The sequence below is a fragment of the Berghia stephanieae genome, unplaced genomic scaffold (genome assembly GCF_034508935.2).
Source record: "Berghia stephanieae isolate SIO BIC M18660-M18661 unplaced genomic scaffold, UCSD_Bste_1.3 scaffold897, whole genome shotgun sequence".
Lineage (NCBI taxonomy): Eukaryota > Metazoa > Mollusca > Gastropoda > Nudibranchia > Aeolidiidae > Berghia > Berghia stephanieae.
Window position 1 is genome coordinate 408 of NW_027629540.1, and position 13,784 is coordinate 14,191.

General features: G+C 33.2%; 1 protein-coding gene across 1 annotated transcript; it reads right to left on the reverse strand.

The window, feature by feature from the left end:
* Positions 1-569: 569 nt before the first annotated feature.
* LOC144962342 (coiled-coil domain-containing protein 174-like) lies at positions 570-8,131 on the reverse strand (the record flags this gene model as incomplete). Its single annotated transcript, XM_078895236.1, is given in 10 exon segments — positions 570-725; positions 1,793-1,907; positions 2,261-2,355; positions 2,627-2,820; positions 3,426-3,515; positions 5,032-5,203; positions 6,414-6,475; positions 6,749-6,858; positions 7,254-7,352; positions 7,744-8,131. Coding segments are annotated over 10 exon segments (1,126 nt in total), but the record flags the coding sequence as incomplete, so codon positions are not given.
* Between the last annotated feature and the right edge of the window lie 5,653 nt (positions 8,132-13,784).

Consider the following 13,784-nt stretch of genomic DNA (forward strand, 5'->3'; position numbering starts at 1 on the left):
GTTCTTTATCTAAGTGTGCTCCATTGATAATGGATAAAGTCGACCAATCTTTCTGCTCTGGTAGTATCGGATTTATCAGGACTCAACTGTAAGTGTCTTCAGAGAAGACAAATCATTACACAAAAATAAAGGCAGTATAAAAAATAGATTTTATACAAAAAATAGAGAGGGTGCTCCAGCTTAAAATAAAATGACCTAAAGAAAAAAAAAATCCAAAGCAACTAAGAACTGACCTAGCAACAATGAGACTGCACTTATTTTAAATCAGAATGTCTTACAGAAATATAGAAATATGCTTATTATTACAGGATTTATCGAGTCATGAATATTGGCATAACCCATTTTATATTGAAAAAGACGAACGAGCAAAGTGATTCAGGCTTCGATCAAGCCAGAGTGAAGCTCAAATTATGTTTATGCCATTCCCACTTGGGTAAAAACAGTAATGCTCAAGGACTAAATGAGATGCCAACAGTGTGGCTCGAACCTAGGTCTCCCTGGTGGAAGAGCAATACCATGTCCAAGTAGAAGAAAAACCATAACTGTGAAGGGCAAACATACTTTTCTGTTTTCTCCTTGTCCCATTCTCTGATGTGATTCTTTCTGACTTCCATGGCTTCCTTTTCTGATTCTTCTTTCTTTCTTCTTTCCCTCCTCTTCTTCTGCTTTTTGTTTGGCAAGGATTGCATCATTTGCTTGAGATTTTTCCTCTTCACTTTTACCATCTGAAATAAAACGTAAATAATAGAGAGACATATATATATATATATATATATATATATATATATATATATATATATATATATAGAGAGAGAGAGAGAGAGAGAGGAGAGAGAGAGAAAGAGAGAGAGAGAGAGAGAGAGAGAGAGAGAGAGAGAGAGACAGACCGAGAAAGAGAAAGAGAGACAGAGAGAGAGAGACAGACCGAGAAAGAGAAAGAGAGACAGAGAAAGAGAGAGAGAGAGAGAGAGAGAGAGAGAGAGAGAAAGAGAGAGAGAGAGAGAGAGAGAGAGAGAGAGAGAGAGAGAGAGAGAGAGAGAGAGAGAGAGAGAGAGAGAGAGAGAGAGAGAGAGAGAGAGAGAGAGAGAGAGAGAGAGAGAGCGCATTGATCTGCGGGCCAAATTCTAGTTGTGTTGCTCTGCAGTATTATATTCAGCTTTTGGTCCATCAATGGTGTCCCAGTATCTGTGAGCCTTAGGCTCTTCACTCATAGTTCATCAAAGTGTTTTGAGCGCATTTAGTGGATATTGTGTATAAAAATTCCCATACTAAAATTAAATAAATTAAGCAGTTATATAGAACAATATTCACTTAATGTGCTCAAAGCGCTTTACAATGGATCTCTAGCAACAGTAACATTAAATATGTAGGATGCGACAGATGCCTGTAGGCAATATTACAATTTTTTTCCAACAGAGACAACAATATTAACGGCCGTGTATTCATTTTACACTGAGAATGTGAGTAAAAAGCATTTTCCAAAGAATCAACTGTGCACCACCACATAGCCACACAAATCCAATCCAAACTAAAATCATGAACTTCTCAATTATGCCGCAGGTAGGCATAATAACACATCATTTTAATATAATTTACATAAAATAGATTTCTAAGAATCAAAGTAATTAAACATTTTTAAAAATTAAACTTTCTGTACATTTCAACTTTTCCAAAATTAAAAATTGATGTGATGTGGAAATGACAATGCGCAAATTATCTTTTTTAATCATCAAACTAAAATAAGACTTTTAAATAAGTGGCAACACAAAATGAATAAATAAAAAGTACCAACCTGTACTTGGAACTTCCTTTAATTTTCGTCTGTCACGAACTTTGGCAAGCCTAGCCTCCATCATTGCTTTCCGTTTAGCTTGAATTCGATCTTTACGAGAGGTCTCTTTCTCAGTCTTTTAAAAAAAATAAAAAAATAATAAAACTTGAAACAAATGCAGCATTTCATGTCACAAAGAGGATAAATATACAGAGAAAAAAACACAAAAACGAAAAAATAGAAAAAATGCAAAAATGAAATAAAAAATTCCTTCAAAAATAAAAATCAACAGAACTTGAGGATCTATCAAGATTCTTAGCCAATAGAAATAAATATTTAGACTTACAGCTGTGTCAATAAGGGAGGATAAGTTATGCAGCACTTTATTCAGGAATCAACAATGCATTTTTCATCTAAAGTCTTTTCTTTTCTATGTGCTATAAATACAAAGGTACATGTCACCAGGATAAAAGATACTAAATTATTTACCTCCTCTCTCAACTTCTTGAGTTGTTCCATTTGCTCTTGTCTGGCTTCATGGTCCTTGGAGAATTGATAGTACCCGACACCATGGGAGCGAATCTCTGAGAATTACAATATTAATCTATGGTTGAAACAAATACACATGTAAATCATGAGAAAATAGGCAATAAAAACAGTAAAGGATCTCAAATTTTGCTAAGTTTTACATCACCAATCAAATTATAAATGTTAAAGGACTTCAAATAAAAACAATACAATACATCTTTGGTAGATAAGAACTCTTGTTCGGACAAAAATGTTGACCTATGAGTGAAATAAATACTTGGGAATTAGAATACATAACTATTCGTCACACATCAAATGCCTACAAACCATCAAACTGGACATTGGAATAATGTATCTCCTCCTGGCCTTTGTCAATCAGAGCCCGCTCTTCTTCCTCCCATTTCTGTCTCATTTTCTCTCGATGCATATCACTGGACATCAAATCGGGAAGGTCAGGACCAGATTTGCCCTTTTCTGAGACATCTCCTTTGTCTCCGGTAGAATCTTTTGATTTAATATCCCTGAATATATTAAAAACAAAATACAAAAATTAAATTTTCAGCAATAAAAAATGCAAATGTTACTGTTAGAAGCTTGGGGATAAATAACAATACTCAAATTTAATTAACAAAGACGTTTGTCAACAAAATATGATGAGAGATGGGAGAATGGCCTTGTTAAGCTCATACTCTCATTTGTCTTTGGTGTTTCATTCATCGTCTTTAATGACAAATGGGAAACCCGAAACGTCTACATTATCTGTCTTCAATGATTAAATTGAAGCTTCCATTCCATTTGACCACGGTTAATTAGCATTGAAAAATTCCATATATTTACCCCTTCACAAGCCGGGTGTAATTTATCTCCAAACTGGCATCGTATTCTTCTAATACTAAGAGAGCAGTAACAGCAATGAGACTTTTGAGTTTTTCATTCAACCAAACTATCACAGATCATACTCAATCTAAAGAGGCACCTTTTATAATGAATTTGCAAACCCTTCAGGGATACACCAGTAACTTGGTGATTGCTATGGTTGTCAGAACAACTCCCATCTCATAGTTCAATCCTATCCCCCCATCAGATCCATTCCCTCTTCCCACCATATCCCTCATCCAATAATTACCGTTTGAGGTCTTGCTCATTCTTATTCATCATGGCCAAGTCTTTCTTCATACAGCGTCTTGATCTGCCAAAACTGTCTGTAAAATCAACCCTGAGGATAAAATAAAAATATTCAATATGCTCTTCAAGAGAATGAGATGACATGCCTAATGTATTACACTTAGTATTATACCCCTTTTTGCTTGATCAGCACATAAGGCTGAAATACGACAGATATAAAATGTGTTGTTTTTTTTCTTTTGGTCAATCAAATTGATTTTTATCAATTTTAATTATTGCAGAATTAAAAAAAAAAAGAAAAAAAAAAGAAAAATAAGAGTGGTCCTTTAGAGCCATAAGGCGATTGAGTCAGAAGTTTATCCTAGTTCATGGACTATCACAAAGTATGTACTTTCCATTGCATCTAGCAGACAAGCTACCCAAACACTGCTAAGTGGAGAGAGAGATAAAAATAAAACTCAACTGTACCCAGTACTGATATCTGTCCTTTCACAGTTCACTCCGCTTAATCGCACATTGGTTAATCGCACACTCTGCTTATTTTAAACATATTTCCGAAAAACTTAATTTTTTCTATATAATCGCACACCATCACCTCTTAATCGCTACACCTTGATTGGAATGACAACCAACAGCCATATGAAATCAACGATACTGTTCCCATTCCACACAACTTTTCGGCCAAAGCATTCGAATAATTCATAACAATGGACAACAATATACCCATCAGCGGTGAACAGAAATCTCAGGAACCACTGGACTCTGTTCAGCCACACAAAAGACAATGACTAGATAATGAAGATGAGGATGAGACATCGGAATGTGACACACGACCCTGACAAACACTGAAAAACTTGACATGGTAGACAAACTATGCCACTTCATCCAAGAGGAACACTTGACAGATGATCTACATTGGCGAGATTGGAGACAAAGGTTTATAAACAGCTTGCACAGAATAGAAACCAAACAACGCTTCGCGATTACTATTCTAACAAACCATACTGTCAAATTTTGTTGAAGATAAAACATGAAAAAAGAAAAAAAAAATTTTATGAAAAAAAAAGAAGAAAAGAAACAAACAACCTAAATAAATAAATTTAAAAAAAACAAACATTCTAATGAGGTCATGTCTAGAATGTGATGGTCCCAAGCCCTTAGAAAACTCAGAAGTGAAGGTCCTACATGAATGACATGAAAGCTAGTGCTTAGATGTTAATTTTAGCTTCTCTGCTGAATCGTACTCTGCTTAATCGGCACACTAACCTGAACTCACGAGGGTGTGCGATTAAGAGGAGTTGATTATACTTACAAGGCAGCATCTCCACTGACCAAGCTATAGAGAAACCTAACCATTCCTGTATTTGTAGAAAATTAAGGTTAACTTAATATTATATTCAGTGAAGATATAGATTAGCACATTAAAACAGAGAGTGACTAACAATTCAATTTTTTATAGCAAAATATATGGTATATGATGCAGCCTTGCAATATAATTTCATCCTCATTATTGTAGCTTGACATATGGTAGAAAAACACACAAACAAACAAAAAATACCTATGGTTCATGTGAGAACCAAAATTAGGACAGTTAAAAAATCCAATACCATTCTTCATCAGAATCAACAGGTTCTGGAATGGGCTCTGCCAAAGCTTTCTTTTCAGCTTCCTCTTCCCTTCTCTCCTCCTCTTCTTTCCTTTGCTTCTCTCGTTCCTCAACCATTCTGTCCACAGCTTTCCTCTGAAAATCAACGAGAAATCCCTCGCTGCCATCCTCATCTGTTTAAAGAGATGAAAATGAAATAAATCAAAGTTGTCTTTTTAGTAGTCTTGGAAGTTGAACTATACTTATGAAACTTTTAGGTCATATCAGAATCTATAGAAAGGAAAATGGTACACATAGATATAGGAGAATTTGATTGATTGAGAGTTAAATGCCTGCAGGTATCAGTGAAAAAGTAACACAAAGAGGAATCCTGAGAATAAAAGCAAAACCCTTTTTATCATTTTGGCAAGAGAACTTTTAGTTTCATAAATATCATTTTATTAAAATGACTCCCGTTGCCTCAAACATGACTTCAATCTGACACTTCAGAGAAGTGTCTGAACGAAATATTTTTCTGGCCAAAATGAAAAAATGTACTTTGTTTGGCAAAATACTTTTCACATAAGTGTATCAAAGCAGCTGTTTATCCCTCCGCTATCCTGAATTTTACAAATATGTCGGCCCAAAAAATCCTCCTAATGAGAAGACACTTAGATGATTTCTTATATACACTTCCTCAAACAGAAAGGTCATTTAGACTTGTAAGGCTTATGGAGTCGAGAATTTCATTCAGTTTCTGAATTGCTAAACAGCAATAATTGCATGCTACCTATAAGATAGGACACTAGTCTTTTTAAAAGTACTTTCCACCAAATCTTATAGACCAAGCTAACCAATCACTGCTGAGGGAACAGAAGGATCAGAAAAAAGCAACCCTCCTTCCGGATCCGAATCCAGTTCACTTGCTCATGAGTCAAGTGATTTAGTAATTGAGCTTCGTAGAGAAGTGACTTTTAAGAGAAAATAAAGCAGTCAAGATTAATGAAGAGCATCTATTGAAGTCAACCGTAATTTAAAACACTTTCTGTCATGTGTTGGACAATGAATAATGAACCTGAGTGTTATCAGAATTGGGGAGAGGAAAGGAGGAATTTAAAAATCAATCGATCCCCATTCATCTAAATAATATTAATACCCATCACATGACTATATTTATTCCAGACCAGATCATATAAAATAGTTTTCCATTTCATGTAGTACAAGTTGTTTTATTAATTACATGATTAGAATATCAGTCAATGCTTGAGTTGAAATGGATAGTGTATGTTTATATATTAATTTTTCCATCCAATTTCATGATATCAGCTCATTGAGCCAAATTCATGTTAGATCAATGTATTTAGACCAAGTGTCAAATCAAATTATTCCTAAATGTCGACCAACCTGGAATATTGCTGGTGGAGGCCATTTCATTGTACAACTTTGTCTTGTGGGCAAGCATTCTCCTGTTGTTCCAAATAAAGGATAAGTAAATTGATTACAGTTTTCCAAGGAAAGCTTGTTATAACGTGTTAGTTTAAAAAACGTTAACTTTTAGAAAAGGGATGTTTTCAGACAATTCATTTAAATATCATTTTAACACAATTCAAGCAGTATCTAAGGTTGTATCATAATTCTAAAGCTTGTATGCCAAAACGCCTTGTGATTGTTATAATAAATTTGTTAAAGAGTGTCTGAAGCTCTGAATTAAAAAAAATAAATTTAAAAAGGCAATTTACCTGGATTTGACCAAATCATCTTCCTCTTCAGCTTTTTCTTCTATGTCTCTACTGGATCTTTCAATCACACCGCGGTTTTGTTGGTTCCAGATGCTTTTCTTCGTCTTAATCTAAGAAAAAAAATTTAGATAGGCTGTCATATAAACCGCAAACTAGACACTCTAAGATTTCAGAAATTTTATACAGCACAAGCTAAAGGGTTTGAAAGTTGAAACTAGAATTAAATCAATTACAGTGGGCACTGGAGTCAAAGTCAAAGAGAATTCATCGAGGCAATTCAAAATCATTGTTTCTTGGCCCTATGTTCTCTTAGTAAAAAATATATTAAACTCGTGTCTTAGTTGATATTTTCTTTCCATTCATTGTTGCTCCTTACTTCTCCCTGTTGTTTAAATGTTATGAAAAAAGCATTGTATTTCTTATTAAAAAACAACGACCTTGATTTTGACATGAGAAAACAGTTGGTTTTTAAAGTAACCTCAGTGATATAATGAAATGAAATTACCTTTTCAAGTTTCCTCCCCTTGATATTCTGGCCATGATCTACTTTTTGACGTCTAAATTCTTCTTGTTTCCTATGAAGTTCCGCTTTCAAATCTACCATCTGAAAAGTAAAAAAATAAAACATTCTATTAATGACTTAATCTTTTTTATTATTATTTATCCATTATCATTATTATTTTTGTTTTGTTAAGAAGTTCAGTTGATGGAGGTAAGAAAAATATCAACATTCAATTATTAATTATGATTATAATGTGGATTTACTTCACTAGTCATGACACTTCTAAAATTAAAACTAAAACACTAATTGTAAACTATAAAATTCCATTCCTCAAGAGAAGACTATCACTATCAATCATTAGGATTGATTTGTAATTGATATGCAATTGAAAACGACTGCACTCTAAAAATAAAAATAATTGGAAGTAGACTATCGAGTTAGTTTAGTTTAGTCGTATTCAGTATCAGTATTTAAATTGAAATCTTAATCTTACCGCTGATGTTGAAACGCTCCTTTTTGACGTCATGCTGAGAATTAAGCTCAATCACAGATTGTTGCCTCTACAAAGATAGAAATGTTAGTGTTGACAAGAGAGTTCTACGTTAAGAAGAGACCGATCTTTTATTCTTACTCTTACTTTTTTTTTTTTCAATTTCAATGACTCAACTGAGACTGAGACTGAACGACGAGAAGACGAATGGAACTTTGATCCACTGGTTATTTGATGGTACTCCTGAGGGGATTCAAGAAAGAGTATGAAAATTAATCTCAGCGTGTAAATTATAATTAAACTGCATATCTTTATATATGCATTACTTTTGGCCCTACCATCACACCAGGTCTAAGATTATCATTTTATTATTATTATATTGTTGTCACTTGAATTGAACTTGAATGTTTTCTTGTTTGTGGTAGGTTTACAGTTTACACAGTTCATGTAGGCAAAGGGAATGTGAAGCGGCCGTTGAATTACATACTCGCATAGAGAATACAGGACTAGAGGGGACAGTAGGAAAACGTCATCAAAAGTGGCTAGTGAGAGGTCGAGCGCCGCCATTTTCTTTTATATGAAACCAGGGACGCTGTGCGATTTAATCTCTATATGAATATCTTTGACTGAGCTCGATTAACCTTGATTTGTGGACGGAAAATAGAAAAAAGGCCAGGTATATGATGATAAACCAAATTAGACATATTAAACTACACTTTTACTTGTACATTTAGACTTGGCTCCAATGATCGGGTTTATATTAATAACTTTAAAAAAAAGGCTAGCACTATTCAGTATCTGATACTGAATAGTGGAATATTATGAATAATTTATACCTCCCTTATTTTGGGGCGATTTTGTCATTCGTGGTATCAATTTTATTGTAATAAAGAGATAGGAACTTGAGAGTTATTTTTTCTTGACGCGAAATTATTACTTTGTAATTTTAGCACTAAGAAAAGTAGTTGGTTAATAAATTTGGTACACCTCTTTGATATGCCGCCACCGTCCATTCGTGTAGAATTGTGAATCTCACCGTCGATGTATTACGCTATTGTTACGCAACGAATATAACCCCTTTTTGAGTAGGCCTAAAGCTAAAATCTAAAATTAAAAAATATAATTCTGAGGAATTTGAAAGTCACATTGTTGAAATCAGCTTGAAAAAAAAAGAAGAAAATTGGTCCTTATTTCAGAAAAATGGGTTGAAAACCAACTGTTTTACGAATAAATTTGATTTTAAAAATTGCTTTTGTTTATTTTAGCTTTTTTTAGCAACTTTTTTATTTATCGGGGCCGATTTTCTTGATTTTTATATCATTCTTTATATCTCAATGAGACGAGATCAGTGATATACTTTGTTTGTTTCAAATGTAACTAGAACATAATTTGGCTTTTTTAACTATCAACCATGCCTGGATAATATATTCAGCAACGTGGTGATTGTGACGCAACTATGCCATGAGCGTCTTCCAGTGTTTCAACGATGGTTCAGTTCATTGTTGACGGCTGTTTAGGCATGAGTGGCCGTAGAAAACGAAAAGGCGACTGCAGACATCAAAGGGTAGGCTTATATCATCAAAGGATGTCTACATGATTGACATGGCCATATAGGGAACTCAAAGAATCTGAACACGAGAGGTCGAGCGCCGCCATTTTCTTTTTTATGTTACGCAACCAGGGACGATTATCCACTAAAAAGTGGCTGTTGTCTGGTCTGCTCCCTAGTCTGTGGGTCGCCGTGTACTTTTTATTTGAAGGTCTGATAACCCAAATTATTATGACCTCATTGTTGTAATGGAAATCTCTCAAACCAACACACAACAAATTGAGCCCATAATTACCAATAAACAATATGTCCATATTGTTTAGGTCAAAGCACACTATATCTATGGGTCAAAGTCGATGTGCACTTATTTGCAGGTCTGATGACCCAAATAAGGATGTTCGGATGTCAGACCTGTATATATGTACATGCCGTCAAAGTGAACCCTAAGCTGCTTGAAGCTATAGACTGTAAAAATAATATATATATATATATATATATATATATATAATATATATATATATATATAATATATATATATAATGAGATTTTTAAATTGATAATGATAAAATTATTATAACATCTTCAAAAAAGAACAAATAAGAAATACGAAACGATTCGAGTTTAAAACCCTTCTTCAGCATAAAAAATGAAAAGCCAACAACAAAAACAGGCAAACTCCAAAAAAAAAAAAAAAACAAACAAACAAACAAACAACAACAAAACAAACAACAACAAAAACAACTAAATTCACACACACAAACACACACGCACACAAATACACAAACAACAATATGATACACATAATATGCTAATAGATATATTATTCTACCCTACACAGCCTTTTTTTTTTTTTTTTTTTTTTTTGATTCAATATGGGTATTTGGGTCCGAGACGGTCTGTGTTGAGAATTTGTTTTTTTACAAACTGTTACATTCATTTGAGTTCAGATCATGGATACTATGAGGTGATATTCAACGCTGGGGTGTCCGGAATTAGTGTGGTGTGATCAAGGAATTTAATTCTATGGTTGTGAAAGACATAAGTGATTTGTATAACACGACCACAGAATTCCAAATTCCACGCACAAGAGTGCAATGCCATGACAATCTTTCCCCCCCCCCCCCCCCCCCCCCCCCCCCCCATCTACGATTAGAATTTGGAACAGTCAGTCTGCGGATCATATTTAGCTCTGAAAACATTAACCCTCTCATTGGCAACTATAGGAAAATCGTCACATTCGTTACGATACAACCAACATTTTTCTTATTCAAATTTATTTAGTAAAATTTAAAGAAATGAACAGTGTGTTGTAGAAAATGTTTTGCTAAAGAAGTTATGCATCGGAAGAACTTACTGCTATTGTGTTTGGATGATAAAAAATATTATATTTTGTGTTAGTTGGGTGTGAAGTTTTGGGGAAAATCCTGAAAATGGCCGGTAAGGAGAGAGTTAAACAGTTCGGAGACAGAATCGCTTCTGTACCACTCTAAACACCAATAATAATAAATAATAATAATAAATAATAATAATAATAATATAATAATAATAATAATAATAATAATAATAATAATATAATAATAATAATAATAATAAATAATAATAATAATAATAATATAATAATAATAATATAATAATAATAATAATAAAATAATGATAATAATAATAATAATAATAATAATAATAATAATAATAATAATAAATAATAATAATAATAATAATAATAAATAATAATGATAATAATAATAATAATAATAATAATAATAATAATAATAATAATAATAATAATAATAATAATAATAATAATAATAATAATAATAATGATATGATATATAATAAAATTAATAAAAATAATAATAATAATAATAATAATAATAATAATAATAATAATAATAATAATAAGGCATGGCATTTCTATCGCGCATTTCATTACTTTGTGATGCTCAATACACTTACAAATAAATATACAACATTTACATATATATAAAACGTATACCACAATGATATCAATAGCAGCAGTGTGATATTGTAATGTAACGTTAAAACGTTAGTGCTTTAACAACTATTTAATACTATCAATAGATTCTCTTATCCTTCTGGGCAGGTCATTACACACAAATGGGGCCAGTGTGGAAAAGGAACGGACCTCATAACATTTATTATCATAATTATTTCTAAGAGTAAGCTTCGTTTTGTCAGTTGAGGATCGTAAATTCCTTTTTGGTACATATATTTCTAACATGCTTTTTCACGTAGTCGGGTGCTTCATCATTTAAGCTTTTAAAATAAAGCAGAGCAATCTTTAATATGATTATTTCCTTGACAGGTAGCCAGTGCACTCAGAATGGGCAGGGAGTGTGCCATTCTCTTTTGTCGTGTCACTAATTGAGCTGCACTATTTTGTATGACCTGCAGGCACGAGATTTTATCATGCTTATGTGAGATTTAATGAGCATTGCAATAGTCTAGACGTGATAAAACAAAGAGTTGTGGCGAGTTTCATTGTTGCATCTTTAGTAAGGAAATCTCTAATGGTGTATATAATTTTCTTACGATTATTTCAAGAGTTTTACAGAGACTGTCTACCTGGATTTTCACAGAAAAATCATGTTCCAGAAATACCTCGAGATTTCAAAACGCATGTCGAGGACTGAATTCGACAACCATTTATCTTCACATTAATTGTCCCACCGAGCCATATCCGCTTTTATTTCTAGTATATAGCATAACTTCTGTCCTTTCATCATTCAATTACAACTTATTCGTTTCCATCCAACATTTTTACTTCTGCAATGCCGTTCTCGACAGACTCCATCACTGAAGGAATCACGGTGCTCAATTTGGGAGCAGGCACTGTGTATGATAAAAGTCTGAAAAGGTTGTTGATAGTTACAGTGCACGACAAAGCAGAGCGAAAAATCCAAGAAAAAAATAATTCGAGAAAAAGCAGCCTTCCTGAATCAGGATCCAACCTCAAACTTTCCGATTAGGGTTAGAGTGCTACCATTACACCACAGAGTAGGTTACCCACAAAACACGGACAATCTTTGCGAAGAACATGTAAACTCACTTCAACAATGCGGTATCATCTTGGAATGAACTAATGAAGAAAAAAATGATAACGTTTAAGAAAGTTTTTATTTTAGGTCGGGAAACAGAACTTTTTCCAAAGGAAGCATTTATTTTAAGTATACTCATAAGTTTACCTTAAAATTAAATTTCAAATTATCAAGAGCATCCCTACATGTGCGGCTATGTAGTCTTGTGGTATGACACTCGCTTTCGGAGGTCCTGGTTCGAGCCTCGCTCGGCGCATAGTTGAGTCCTTAGAAAAGGCTCTTTACTCACATTCTCTCACCGTATTCAGGTGTAAAATGAGTACCTGACCGTAATCAGCGGTTTTTATGTCGGAAAAAATGTAATGTCGCCAAACAAGCATCATGTCTCGTTCTACATGTTAAGTGTTGCTGTTTTGTCAGGGACCCCTTGTAAAGCGCTTTGAACACGTTTAGTGGATATTGCGCTATATAAAAGCTCAATTAAAAAGAAATATAAGCATTACGTCGTCCCCTCAAAAAATATCAAACCTGACATTTCTTTGACGTTTTTGGTATGAGACTTGTAAGTCTAGTGCCACCTTACTTCATCAATGACATAATTTGCAATAATGTGGCGAAAATTAAAAAAAAAAATAATAATAATAATTTTTTAAAAACCTTTTTTGTTAGAACAGGGAGTTACAGATAATATATGTGATTGGCGTGCACATATTAGCAGTTCTGATAACCGCACGCAATTTTGGGCTTGATCTAACATTGTTGTAATGGGCAATATTTGGGTTGGTTTAAAAGTATTTCCATTACTGTTACTAATCCTTTGTGTGGCTTTTTTGGGGTGTTGTTGAGCACCGGGCCTGGGGAGCTAAGGTCGAAGTATTGTGTTCCGGATGAGTGGCGCGAAATTTATTATTTAGAGTTTAGTCTTTACTCGCATTTATTTCTCAAAATACTTAGGTTAAAATGTATAATAGGCCCGAAATGAGTTGTTTTCTAGAAAAAAAAAATAGATTAGATTAAAAAAACTTGTCATAACGCCCCCCTTTCAGACCCCCCATTTTTTCGCCCACATAACCCCTTGGTTTTCTGTTGGGTTTTAAAAAGTCATCTCTATAGGGTTTTTTTCCCAAAATAACATTTGCCAAAATTTTAAAAAACAATAAAAAGCTCACTTTTAAATTTTTTTTTTTTTTGTTTTTTTTTTTTTTTTTTTTTTTTAATTTCCGGGGGTTTTTTTTTTTTGGGTTTTTTTTTTTTTTTTTCTTTTTTTTAATTTTTTTTGAAAAATTTTTTTGCTGATTATTTTGGGGGGGAAAATTTTAAAAATTTAAAAAAAAAAAAAACCCCCAAAAAGATTTTTGAGGGTTTTAAAAAATCAAATAAACCCAAAAAAACCCCCAAAAATATAGTGAAAATTTTTTATAGCGCCCCTTTAAAAAGGA